The sequence below is a fragment of the Hippopotamus amphibius genome, chromosome 3, assembly GCF_030028045.1.
Source record: "Hippopotamus amphibius kiboko isolate mHipAmp2 chromosome 3, mHipAmp2.hap2, whole genome shotgun sequence".
Lineage (NCBI taxonomy): Eukaryota > Metazoa > Chordata > Mammalia > Artiodactyla > Hippopotamidae > Hippopotamus > Hippopotamus amphibius.
This window is the reverse complement of record NC_080188.1, coordinates 129948627-129962365: the sequence shown is the minus strand read 5'-3', so window position 1 is coordinate 129962365 and position 13739 is coordinate 129948627. Positions and strand designations below refer to the sequence as shown.

General features: G+C 52.0%; 1 protein-coding gene across 6 annotated transcripts in view; it reads right to left on the bottom strand.

Annotated features, from left to right (window-relative positions):
- PPFIA1 (PTPRF interacting protein alpha 1) overlaps window positions 1-13739 on the bottom strand; it is an 81549-nt gene that overhangs the window by 24425 nt on the left and 43385 nt on the right. For all 6 annotated transcript variants that reach the window (XM_057725960.1, XM_057725963.1, XM_057725961.1 and 3 more), the window contains 4 exons: window positions 13163-13242; window positions 9977-10112; window positions 6865-7088; window positions 4490-4721 (listed from right to left, as the gene is read on the bottom strand). In XM_057725960.1, the coding sequence (XP_057581943.1) occupies window positions 4490-4721; window positions 6865-7088; window positions 9977-10112; window positions 13163-13242 (672 nt within the window). The remainder of the gene's footprint in view (window positions 1-4489; window positions 4722-6864; window positions 7089-9976; window positions 10113-13162; window positions 13243-13739) is intronic.

Genomic DNA, 13739 nt, shown 5'->3' with positions numbered 1-13739 from the left:
GGAGCCAGGCCACCTGGAGAGGCTCCCTGCAGGGGCCACAGAGGGCTGAGCCATGCCCGAAGCCGCGGGACGACGGTATTAACTGCCCCGACGCAGAGGACCCCGACGATAAGGACCCTGTGTGTCTTCCTCTCCTGATGCCGTTCAACAGAAACGCGAGCAAGGGTAAGAAACCTCTTGGGCGAGACTGTCCCCACCTTTCTGTTTGAGGGGGAAAAAGAAATAGCTTGTTCTAGGTGTTCATCCAAAGATGATCTCTTCCAGACTCCCAGTTTTCCTGCTTGTAATGGGTGTGAGTAGGGGAAGGAGCGTGGTGGTAACAGTATTGGTAAAAGATTAATTCCTCCAGGGTCCAGGCAGGTCTCCCTTACAAATTCGGGTTTTGTGGTTAAGCCAGGTTAGATTTTATGAAATATGTGTGGCGAGCATTTGTAAAAACAACAAGACTTGAGCAACCAACCTGTGCCTTTTTAATGGGATTCTGTAAAGAATACTGATCCACTGCAGCCCCCCAGTGGCTTGGTGACAACCAAGTGACTTAGTGTAATACACAGCTGACCTCACTTAAGCAATAGCTGGATAAACTCTGCATCCTCTCTTGATTTCTAATTACAATCACCAGACAACAAAAGGCTGTAAAGGCTAGAAATGATCAATGTGAAACATAACAGGGATCGATCTCAAATTCAAGTTAAAACAATCATTTATAAAAATCAAAAAACAACAAAGGAGAAGAGGTCAGGGAAGTGACACACGTCTGAGATGACCATGGACTCAATGGAGTCAAAGCCCAGCTGGCAGGGCGAGCCCTTCCCAGGGGCCTCTTCCTAAGGAAGTCCTCCGGGCTGGCCCGGCCTGGCTGCCTCTTCCCCTGCACGAGAGCCCACCCACCCGTGCCCCCATGACTGGGACAGGCAGCTGCATGCAAACTGGACAGGCATCTCGGCACCCACCAGTGACGCAGAGGAGCAGCCAGGTCCCCGGTGCCTGGTTCTCGGCACACACACACCAGACCTAGAACGAGGCCCTCTAAGAGCCGGGCAGCAAGCTCCAGTTACCACAGCAACAGACAGGCCACCAGGCCTGGATGTCATCAACAGGCTACTTCCTTCATTGAGAAAGTCTTGCCACCAAGAAAACTACAAACATATGCCAGCAGAACCGTGGCTCACCGCCGGCCGGTGGACAGTGCACGGACAGCACAGAGCAGCCACCGCGAGGGGCACGCGTCTATCGCTATCCTCACTTAACAGGAGGGCAAAGCAGGGCACAAAGCGGATGGGCGGCTCACCCAGCCCATAAGCCGATCGAGGACAGAGCTGAGACGTCACACCGCCGCTCCCCCGCTGTGCTCAGCAGAGGGGCTCCCGTGTGCCAGGCGGGTTGTGTGTGTGAGAGGGAGGAGGCACCATGGCCAACAGATCTGGCTCTCAGTGTACTACATTCCCTCCAAGAACAGGGGCCGGTCCAGGGTTAACTGAGGGGAAGAGGCCCCGAGCTCCCTCCGTCAGGGACGCTGTGAAGAAGATGAGCTCCCAGAGGAAAAGCGGGCCGGGCGGGACTGCGCCGTGGCTGAGGGTCCAGGTTCTGAAATCAGACAAATCCACACCACGCCGCAGACTGCCTGTGCGAGCCTGGACGCAGCGCCTGGCTGCCTAAGCCTCGGCGTCCACATCTGCTGAATGGGGATGACGACAGCACCTGGACCCCACGTGGGTGTTTGTGGGATCAGGTAACAGGCTTGTACAGCACTCAGCATGGGGCCCGGCACACAGCAGGCGCTTACTGAGCACTGCTACCTATGACTATTAAAACTGCTTTCCCCCGAACCTAACATCCATGGCTCCGCCTCAATTATTTCCCTTTAAAAACCACTGTGGGGACTTCCCTGGCGGTCCAGTGGTTAGGACTCGGCACTCTTACTCCAGGAGCCTGAGTCAGTCTCTGGTTGGGGAACTAAGATTCTGCGAGCTGCGCGGCGCGGCCGAAAATAAATAAATAAATAAAATTTAAAATAATAATAAAAGAATAAAAAACACTGTGTCTATTATGAATAAGCGTGCAAGGATTAGCAGGCAAGCCAGTGGGAGAAAGGCAAACTCCTACATTTGTCCCAATGAATGACCTGTTTCCAGCAGAACCATTAGCACAAGTTAAGTGGAGGGTGAGTTTCAACACTTCCATTAAAACGTCAGTTATTCACCATTACACAACCATGTAGTGCTCATTCATGTACAACGACAGGGACGCTCCGATACTTCACAGAGAAACAAAGCATGCTCAATTACTAAATAGTTTACCTTTCTACGGTGTTTCCTTAAATCACTAGGCTGACAGATGCATGTAAAGAAATGAAGAGAAACCAGATTTACTGCACACTTTGAGGTTAAAAATTCAAGGATCAGTACAGGCAAATGTATTAAAAAGAAAATGACAGAACACATACAAGTGAGATAAGATTTAGAGAAAATGTAACTGGAAATAGAACATTTTTTTTTACCACAGAAGTTAAATATAAGCTATTCAAGATTTACTAGAGAAACACTACAAATTAGCCCTCAGGAAGATACAATTCTATTACAACATACGTGAGTTATTAAAATACAGCATTCTATATAACAAAGGGCCCTAACTGTTGTCTATTCTAAGCCAAACTTGTCTATAACTTAGTTTTTCTTAATAAAAACACATTATACTTTAAACTAGCAATCTAACTGATGAGGAAGTAATTACGATACCTATTTTAACACTGAACAAATCTAACCACCTACTGGACATTAACTGAAAATCCTTACCTAGAATTTGATTTAAAACTTCTCAAAAGAAATTTATTGATTAAAGCAGGTACCCTGTGAAAATACGTAAGAATAAAAGCTAGCATAATAGCAGGTGGAGTCTTTACATTTTATGATTCATAGAAGATAATTTAATTAGAAACAGTCTAGTAAAGACAACAACTGTGCACGTTCAATAAACTGATGAGATTTACAGTCTTAAAGTATAAGCACCCAACCAGAAAGTATACTGTGTCAAGAGTCTGTTAATTCTACCCTTAGGGGGTCATGTGTTTATGCAGCAACATTGCACGTTTGCACTGCAGGTACGCTGCGCAGTGTGAGGAAAGCCCTCTGCTCCAACTGCATCACGCCTGTAACCACACCTCTTATGAGGCGACACACTAACTACAACTTACCGCCACGGGGAGAAACCCTGTTTAATGAGAAACAGAGGTAAAGCAGGAACCCCACTGACGAGCCGCGACCGAGCGCGGACACACGGACACACGCCGTGGACCATAGCGCTGCTGTGGGCAGAGCCAGCAGGAAGGGGCTTCTAACAGAGCGGGGTGGACAGCAGGGGTGCTGGACGGGTAAACTCCAGGCTCGGCGGGGGTGGGGGCGGGGAGGCTGGGGTCTGGATTAACAATGACAGACACACAAAAGGATGATACAGGAAATCGAAACCAGTGACAGAGGCAGACACACCGTCAGCAAGCGTACAGAACTACAACGAGGAAAAAACACACGCAACTGTTTCTACACATTCTCTGAAAGAAATTAGGCGTGAAACCACAAATGAAATTGTCAGAGTTTTAAATATCAGCTAATTAGCTAATGATGCAAATTATAAAAATAGTATGTCAAAACACCACAAAATGGACTAGTTTCCACTTTACATGCCACTAAATGATTCACAGTTGATTTAATTACACCCTGGCTAACAATGCAGCTAAAAATGGAATCGGGTGGTAACAGAAAACAATTATAACAGAAGTGCAGTTAAAAAGCAGAATGCTGTAAACACGATTTCATGTGGTAAACAGCAATGCACTCACAAGACCTCAACTAAATACACAAGAAAGTTACAACGTGTGCTTTAGAGCTGCACACTTTGTCACCAAAAATCATAAGGTCGTCGCCCTTCCAGATGTAGAAGAGTGAAGAAGCCTATCTGCTTGCCCGGGGGCCACAGAGCACTGGCTTTTCACCTGGTGTCACGTGCACAGCTGGCGTGAGCGCTCGGCCAGGGGCGTCAGCAAGAGGACCAGTTTAGCTCTTTTGGTTTTGTTTTGACCACATGCCCTGTAGCCTCCAGGCAGGCACCCCTAGTGTAAAGGAAGACAGCACGGACCCCGCAAAGTGTTTGAGATGCCGTGAGAGCTGCCTGTATTCACTCTCGCTAAGCTGTCTATTCCTGGAAAACAAAAACTTTCCTGTAGTGGCTGGGCTTTGCAGAGGCCATGCCCAACGTTACACAATGGAAAACTCTAGATGAATTCATGATGATGTGCTAAGCTGGTCGTCCAAACATTAAAATTAATATGTCACTGTGCTGTTAGGGAATGATCAAAAACTACTAGTTTTAAAAATCTTGAACTTCTGAACACAGGGTCTTGTACCTCATTTTCTTCTGGGTTAAAAAAAAAAAAAAGCTAATCAGATGTGGTGTGCTGCGGGGAGGGATGCGGCAGGAGGAGGCAGACACGTACCAGAGTCATGACACCTAGTCTATCCACTTCCCTCGCTGGGCTGTGCGGCATCCTCCGTGGGGTGGACCGCCCGCTGCTGGGAGGGGAGGAGCCAGCGAGCGAGGAAGCAGGATATGGGGGGATGGAGCTCATTGATCTAAAACGACCAAGGTTGTCTAAGCTCCCACTGCCCACCCTGCTCTCAATCTCCTCCGCCCGCTGCTCCGTGTTCTCCTTTTCTTCTTGTATCAACCTAAAACAGAATAAAACCGGTCACCTGCCCTTGTCAGCAAACAGAGGAATGTATTTGGATAACAAATCTGGGCTTGTATTCTGTATTACAATTAGTAAATTCCAGTAACAGTTGCTCAATTAACATCTCAGCAAAAAGCTTCGACTTTTCATCTTTTTAATATATTCAAATTTAGAACAGCTTACCTAACATAAAAAAAAAAAAAAAACCAAAATAGAACTTACCTGAATCTTCTTATAAAGTTGCTCTGATCATTCACGTTTGATTTTACTTATTTACACTAAAATTCTGATGGGGGCTGGGTGGCAACTCTCACTGCACAATGACATATTTGAAGCTTATGACTTTTACCTTCCCTACTCTTAAAGCAAGGCCGCATACCAGTCTGTCAATTTTTTCAGCTGGAAATCAGGAACGCTGATATAATCAAAAAAGCAATTCACAGAGCAGTTTGGAGTTTCTAAACACAAGTCTCTAGACCGGATGAGAATGTTGAGTTGATTTTTTTTTAAGGTTGAATTTGAACAAAGGTACTATCTGATGAAGTTCTCTACCAGCCTCCTGTGAGTTCTGGACTCATATCAACTGCACTGCATTAATCTGGAAGTCAAGGTTAATGTTCTCCCCTAATGTGAAGGTGGACGATTAAACAGCAGTTTAAATATTTGACTATGCAAATAAATTATTTTGATATTAAAATACAGGATCCTTGTCACAACCTTTCCGATTTAAGTTCTATTTACATATCCTGAAAGTATTTTTTCATTTTTGACAACAAGTTGGTGGACAGAATTTACCACTTATATCAGGTCAACCTGTTGCATAAGAAAAAAAAATCACTTTGACCTGGCAACAGGCTGTAAAAATAAAAGCATATAATTGTTTCATATTTCCCACAGGGATGGGGAAAGACAATCTTGCAGAGCTCGTCTCCGTTCAAATACAGTACACGAAGGCGTCAGTTTGCTGTCTTTGCTGTTTATTCTGCTGCCTTCCCTCTGCCCCCGCTCTCTGCCTGTGTTAACATGTCAGAACAATCTGAGCAGCAACTCTGCCCAGGCCCACCGCAGGGTCACCAGGCTGTGGCTGCTCTGCACGTGGACTTTGGGAGAGGAGGTGTGGCCGTGGCAGGTCTGACACTGGACAGGCTTCAGGGTACCTGGTCACCCTGCTGCACCCAGACCTAAGGCCTCCTGATCACCACAAGGCAGTCCTGTGGATTCTACTCCATTTTGCAAATTAACTATCATAACTGCTATGAGAGTTTCTAAAGAAAGCATCTTAAATATATTGATGAGACTAAAAATACTCAGACACACATCCTCTGACCACTGTCTTACAACAAACCCATTTTCACATTGTTAATTTAAAAAGCAAAATGGTTTCATTATGAAAAAGCTCTCGAGACGCTTGTAAAGCTAATCTAATTAAAAAGATGTATAAATGTTCTTGAAAAATTAAAAAAAATAAAAAATAAAAATAAATAAATAAATAAAAAGCAAAATGCAAGTTTGAGTGGGAATCTGCCAACCCAAAACTCCCAGCTTTCCTGTTCCAGGTGGCTTCGGTACACACCCCAGAACACGTGAGGCTCTGAGGGACACACAAGAGGGTGACCCCCTCAGTGCTGCAGGAGGCATGGGCTGCAGCGGGGCCCACCTCAGGGCTCAGCGTTGGGGGGGACACTCTGGCTGGCAGAGGGCTGATGAAGTGATGAAGGGCGCCCCTCACCTGTGGCACGCGCACCTTCACCTGCCCTGGCCCCATGCTGTGGCCTCTCTCCCGGTCGGCCACACCGTCACCCAGCACCTGCCCCACGGAAGAATCCAGGCAGCCGGCCTCTTCCTGACTCCCCGGCGCTGCCCCAGACCACGTCTCCCCCCTGCACCCACCATCTCCCTCCAGCTGTGTGGGCAGCTGCCGGGGGCAGGGCCTGCACACCTCACACAGTGTGCTGACACCACGACTGTGGAGAGAACGCCCTGGGTGACTGAGTTTATAATCAAGCGCAATCTCCGAACTTAAAATTCTTAGAACGAAACAGAAGTAAGCTTCTTCTCATGGGACGCTTAGACTTTTCTAAGTGGAGACGGCTCCGCAGAGACACCAGGAGCCCCGGGTAGCCAGGCGCGGGCACACGCACCGGATCTCTTTGTTGATGGCATCCAGCTGCTCCTGAAGCATCATGGCCAGCGTCTGCGCGTCGGCCTGCCCGCTGGGTGACAGCAGAGCGGCTGAGCTGAAGAGGGTGTCCCTGTCGCCTTCGCCATCAGACACGTCCACGTCACTCTCGAAGGCCTGGGCCACGTTGGCCAGCACGCTGGCTTGCTGGGCGCGCTCCCAGTCCTGCTCATTCAGGGTCTGCACCTGTGCACAAGAGGCTGCGTCTCAACAGCGACGGTCACCGCAACTTCAACCTACCAGACACTTAAAACACTTTTACAGGGAGGCCCAAGATTTTGGAAAAAAAAGAGTCACGCTTATAAGCCACTAACATCCTATTAAGCAAGCAGTGTTTGAGAAATGGGCAGGAGGAGACTCTATTTCTTAGACGGCCTGGTGACATTCATGCCTTAGTGTGGACAAGTTATTCACAAGGCTGAGCAAACGAAGTCAGAAACAAAAACGGAAAGTTAAAAACTACACCCGTGCCACCAGCAGTCAGGCTGAAGGGAAGTAAACACAAACCCACCAGATGCAAAGCCTCTGGGTCACCTCAGCTGCTGCAACTTTACCAGTGTCACCAGATAACACAGTTCTTGAAAGTTCCTAGTCTTCCCTTTCCCTGGGCTGGTCCCAACAAGCGCAGACCAGAGCGAGCAGTGGCAGCAGACAGCTCTCCTCTCGGGCGCAGGGAGCAAGGAGCCGCAGCCGCACTTTTCTAGAGACTCCAACTGGCTGCCAGGGCACCTCTGTGCTGAACCCCAACACTCTGTGTCCTCTCTGTCCGAGGAGAGGGCAACGCACAGGAGAGGTGTGCTTGCTGGGGCTCTGTGCTGCCCTCTCCTCAGGGGCATCTCACATCCCTTCTCTCCCCAAACCTTCTCTCCCCCTACCTTCACCCCCACTCTCAGCCCAGGGTCCAACCTTCCGTGTCCCAGACACAACCTCAGGGCAACAAAGGGGCAGCCTCCAGACACCGGCTCCTGGTATCCCCATCTCCCAGGACCTGTGCACCGTCTCCCTCCCTGACCCCCGACAGGGCCGGGCAGCCCCCCTTGGCTCCAGGATCACCTGCCATCATCCTACCTTCTCTGCAGCTAATCCACTTCCTAAGGGCTTGTTCCCGTCAGCCTTAGGACCTTCTCCCTGTTTCTCTCTCCTTAAAATCACACCAGGAAGCAAAGAACTCTCACTCCATGGCTCCCTCCAGTGACCACCACGGTTCTCTTGAAAGCTCCCCAGGAGTGGCCTCTACTCCGCTCTGCAAGCAGGCCTGCGCCCCCTCCAGCAGAGGGGCTCTGGCTTCATGGGGGCTCCTTGGCCCCACCCCCTCCTCGCCCACCTCCATGCCGCCTCCCCTCCTCTCCCCCAGCACCCTGTGCAGCTCAGCTGGCTCACTCGGCTCCAGGCCTGCCCTCTCCGGGTTTCCTCCTCAGGCTCCTACCCCCCTTTCTCAACCTCCCCAACTTCTGAATTTTGGGGTGCCCAGGGCTCTATCCTTGGACCTCATCTCTCTCTCCACAGGCACCCATCTGGTGACTTTATCTTGCTATCTTGCTCATGCCTTTCAATACCATCTGTGCACTCATGACCCCAAGTCTACCTGGAATTGAGACCGCTCCCGGGTCCAGGCTGGAACACCCAGCTGCCGACCTGACACGTCCACCTGGACACCTGCTGGGCCTGCCCACCTGAACAGTGCCGAGGCTCAACTCCTAGCCTCCCCTGCCTGGCAGTCTCCCTCACCGCAGGAAACAGACGCCACCATCAAGCTGCTCAAGCCTGAGCCCTGGGTCCTCCCTGACCCACCCCCTCTCTCGTACCCTATATTCAATCCATCGGCCCATCTTGTGGGCATGACCTTTTACCTCCAAGTGGCTATATCTCTTCCCTCCTTCAGGGACCTGCGCAAACGTCACCCTCCTGGTGCTACCTCACCTGTCACCCTCTTTACCTCATTACCTTCCTCGTTCGACAGCTCGGGCACCCCTGCTTTCCTCTCCCTGCTTATGACCACCTGACGGGCACTGCTGGTTTAAAAACATGTCCACAAGTTCTTTACTCCTCCTCCTTCAAGAGGCAGAGGGTGACTCTCCCCCAGCCCCTCTGCATGAGGGCAGCACCGCTCACTCTACCAAGCACAACGCATAGCAACGGTGCATAGCACGGAAGGCCCTGGGCGCTCCCCTGAGGTCTCTGAGGGAGGTCTGAGCAACGCCAGCCCGTGAAGAGGCCTACATGGCAAGGCCCGGGCCCTCTCGCCGCCAGCCAGGTGAGGGAGTCTGCAAGTGTGCCATCCAGCCCAGGGGCCCTCCCGCAGCTGCGACCTTGGGAGGCCCTGAGCCAGGCCGCCGGCTGGGATTCTCCCACATGCACAGAAACTGTGGACTACTGAATGCTCAGTGTGAAGCCACTTCGCTCTGTAGTGACCGGCCACATAGCAGTGGGTAAAGAACACACACCGCGTATTCTATTCTAGTCTCCACTCACTGCTGACTCTCTCCTCTCTAGAGTGTGCAGGCATTCTGTTTTTTATTCACTGCTGGAGCTCTAGGTCTGATGCTGCCTCGCCCAAACTAGCTGCTCACTAAATACCAGAGCTCCAAATACAGACGTATATAAAAGCATATGCCGTCCAACAGAGCTTCCGAGTGAGAATCCCACTGCAGGAGGAGCGCCCGTGCTCACTTCCTCTCAACCACGACCTCACACCTGTGCTGACGGGCACCGTGCTGTGCCTTAGAGTAGGTCACCTGTTATCAAAGTTTGGTCTTTAAAAAAAAGAAGCCTTAAAAATAAACTCGAGGGGGGGAGGAATACGGGGATATGTGTATAAATACAGATGACTGAACTTGGTGTACCTCAAAAATAAATAAATAAAATGGAAAAAAAAAAAAAACTCTTAGCCAGAGAAAGGAAAATGGGGGGAGGGGAAGAGAGACAGCCGTCCATCAACGCCTTGTTACCGAACCGGAGGGTGAGGAGGCAGGGGCGGGGCTGGGGGCGTGGCCATGGAGGGGCGGGGCGGGGCATGGCCATGGCCAGGCCCGGACAGGACCAGGCGGGGGCGGGGGCGGGGGCGGGTCCCTTGCCTTGGAAGGCTCGTCGCGCAGCGCTGCCAGCCGGCCTTTCTGCGGGCGTCGCAGCACGGCGCCGCTGCTGAAGGGGTCCGCGGGCCCGTCCGCCACGGGGAACCTGAAATCTGGGACGCTGCCCAAGTGGGGTCGGCTGGAACACGGGGGAGAGAAGGTCGTTACTAGAAGAAAAGTGAGCTCACTCCGTTAGTCAAGCCTGAACCTGTCCATGTGGAACACAAGGACTTTCACAGGAGAAGGCCCCCCGGGCGGGCGCCGCTCTCCTGGTTCCGGCAGCAGGACGCCGCCCGCCCCCACCGGCTGGAGCCCCGCCCTTCCCAGGACACCTGGGCGGACCCAGGCCAGGGTCTGCGGTGCACCCGGGATCCCGCCCCCAGGTGCAGATGTGGGCCCTGCGCTCGCCCTTTTCCTGGACACACCTCCCCGCTGGCTTCAGCTGCCCTGTCCCTGTTCGTTTAGGCCAAGACCCCCTGTGAAGCCCCTCCATCACAAATACGCCTCCACCCGGACCACTGTCCACACCGCCGTAGGCAACTCAGACCAAACCGGCAGCAGAAACCCCAGGAGCTGGTGTTTCTGAATCAGAAGCCGAGAGGTGAACCACCAGGGCTCTAGGTTGAACAAGTCCCAGAGCAGGTGCCTGGGCCCCCAACATGAGCGTCATGAGCTCCCCTCGGGACAGGCCCCGGCCGGCGGAAGCGTCCTTGTCTCTGGGAAGAAGGGGCGCCTTCACGGGCAGGAGTCCCGAAACCCGGCAGGCAGACCCCTGCCCTGGGAGAGCCCGTCCTCACGCCCCCTGCAGAGCGGGCCAGGACCACGTGCCGGCGCAGCCTCCTCTGCTTCACACATTGCTCCACGGTTATAACAGAAGTGTCTTCAAGTGTTGCACAGGATTTATGACTTTGCGGTAGATCAAAGTCTGGAATCTCCCTTGAACCACAACTGTCTCCTCCTTCCCCTCCCCCCTCACTCCTAAAGAAACCACTCCTTCTCTCTCAGCCTGACTTCTACCCAACTGCTTTGGGGCCACAGTGCACCTCAAAATTGGGTGAAAGCTACGACACAAAGCCCCGCAAGTGATGCTGATGGCCGGCGGACCCCCTGACGTCCACAAACGCCTCAGGAGTCTGTCTCCCGGCAGCAGCCATTTCCCAGTCTCCTTATGGAGCCCAACCTCCATCTTTCTCCTCCTCCTCAACCAAGGCTGGCTTTCCTCCCAGGAGACCTCAGAAACAAGGTGACCAATTTACGGGGAAGTCCTGCCAAACAAGCCCAGCCCACCCTGCCTGCGAGCCATCTTTTCAGTCCTCCCCCCCCACCCACCCACCAAGGCCCCACTCCCCACCTGCTGTGATTCTCCCGTTTCTACAGCTCCCGACAACCTCTCTGCTAAGCCACTTGATGGGACACCTCCAGAGCTGCCTCCTTGAAACATCCCCTCCCTCAATACCCAGGCTCTCCGGCCCAGTCTTCAGGGCGCAGACCCCCTCCCGCTCCCCCAGAGCACAGGGCTCCCCTCCTGCCCCCCTGCACCATCAGAGCACAGGGCCCCCCTCCTGCCCGCCCTGCACCATCAGAGCACAGAGTCCCCCTCCTGCATCCCCCTGCACGATCAGAGCACAGGGCCCCCCTCCTGCCCCCCTGCACTGTCAGAGTACAGAACCCCCCTCCTGCACCCCCCCGCATCATCAGAGCACAAAGTCCCCCTCCTGCATGCCCCTCCCACACCATCAGAGCACAGGGCCCCCCTCCTGTTCTCCCTGCACCATCAGAGCACAGGGCCCCCCTCCTACCCCCCCTGCACCGTCAGAGTACAGAACCCCCCTCCTGCACCCCCTCGCATCATCAGAGCACAAAGTCCCCCTCCTGACGCCCCCCCCACACCATCAGAGCACAGGGCCCCCCTCCTGCCCGCCCTGCACCATCAGAGCAAGAGCTGCTTCCTCTTCCGTCTTTCACTTGACTATCACACATGGGGCTGGTGATCATGCCCAAGGCTTCTCCATCTGAAAACCTCCCAAAACTGAGCCATCCCTTAGGGTTCCGGCAGCAGCGCCCCTTCATTACTCAAACTCCCAAAGAGTAATGGCTGTGTCCACCTTCTCTTCCTCCACACCCCCCGCACAGTTCTCCTCACACTCGCCTGGCCCCGCCATGAGCAAGGGGTCTGCCTCCACCTGTGACAACACCAGCCTCTCCCCATGGAGGATCCCCTCTCTGTAAACACACACTCCCTTCTTGACCTTCCGCCCCCAGTGGTTTCAGAGACAGGGAAAGTTTCTGGCACCGCCTCTGTCTGCATTGATTTCTCTTTTTTCTAGAAGTAGGTTCAGCAGGGACCCTAGAACTTGAAAATCCCCTAAATTTGCAAATACAGAAATATTTGTGTAGGCTCTGAACTGCCCCCTAAACCGTGGTTCGAGCAGGAGTCTCTTTCCTACAGATGAACAAATGTCACCAGTTAAGCACATCAATAACTCTTGCTAAAGTGTAACTCTCATTTGATGACCATTTCGCAAAGAAGTCAAAGAAAAATCTGAACAGCTTCATAAGAATCACTGCCCCAGGGGCTTCCTAGGTGGCGCAGTGGTTGAGAATCCACCTGCCAATGCAGGGCACACGCGTTCGATCCCTGCTCCAAGAAGATCCCACATGTCGCGGAGCAACTGAGCCCGTGCGCCACAAAAAAAAAAAAAAAAAGAAGAAGAAAAAGAAGAAGAATCACTGCCCCATAATGATGAGTAAGAAGGAATCGGATGCTGAGTCATCTGCTCGACTCGCTCACAAGCAGGTGGCTCTTCCCATGGCAGCCAACGCCAGCCAAGTCACGTCTCAGATTTTACAATGACCACAGGTCATTAACCTCCTGCGATTCTTAAGAAACATCCGTGTCACAGTCTGTCAGGTCCTTCAAATGAATATACCCAAATATTATTGGGTCACCCCCCCCACCACCTTCCAAACCTCCTCCTGTGGTTTTGAGTTTTGTTAATAATGTGACTGCCACTCTCCTAGGCACCAAGTTCTAACCTTAGGAATGATGTTTTACTCTTCCCTCTCGCCTGCCACTAAGCCACAGGCTCCTTGAGGTGTGACCACGAGCTACACCCAGTTACACAGCCCACACGCCCTCGTATGCACACAACAGTGCGGAGCAGAGCTATGACCTGGGGAACGGCCTACCCGTGGTGAAGGGGAGTCCCTCTCAGCCTCGTCTGATCCAGTTCAGCTCTCAAGGCTTCCAGGTTTAGTATCAGCTGATCCTACAAAACAACAAATGACACACACTGCACCTATCGCTTTCAGGATGTAAAACGGCTTGCATCCGAAAACGCTCAAATGCTGAACAAAACCAGAACAGGTTACATTAGCAGTTACAAATTCCAGACGTTTTAATTCTGAGAAAATTTTCTTCAAGAGTCCTATAGCAAACTCAGACCAATATTAACTATATGAACAGTAATGAATAAAAAGCTGCATCTTAGACGTAGAGAAGCTTTTAGAGGACAAATACCAAGCCACGAGCAATGATGAATTTTGTAGAGAGAACCTGAACTTGGGGGGAAGTGGTGAGGGGCGGGGAGGAAACGACTCACACACAGGACTCACTTTCCCTGCACTTGCTCCTCTGCACTGGTTTCAACTGTCTGCATCAAGCACACACTCCTTTGCGTGCCATCTCCACACCCAACCTCACTTCCTCACCGAGCAAAATCACAGGTCATACTGACAAAGCCTCTGAGTCGCGTGGCAGCCTCCT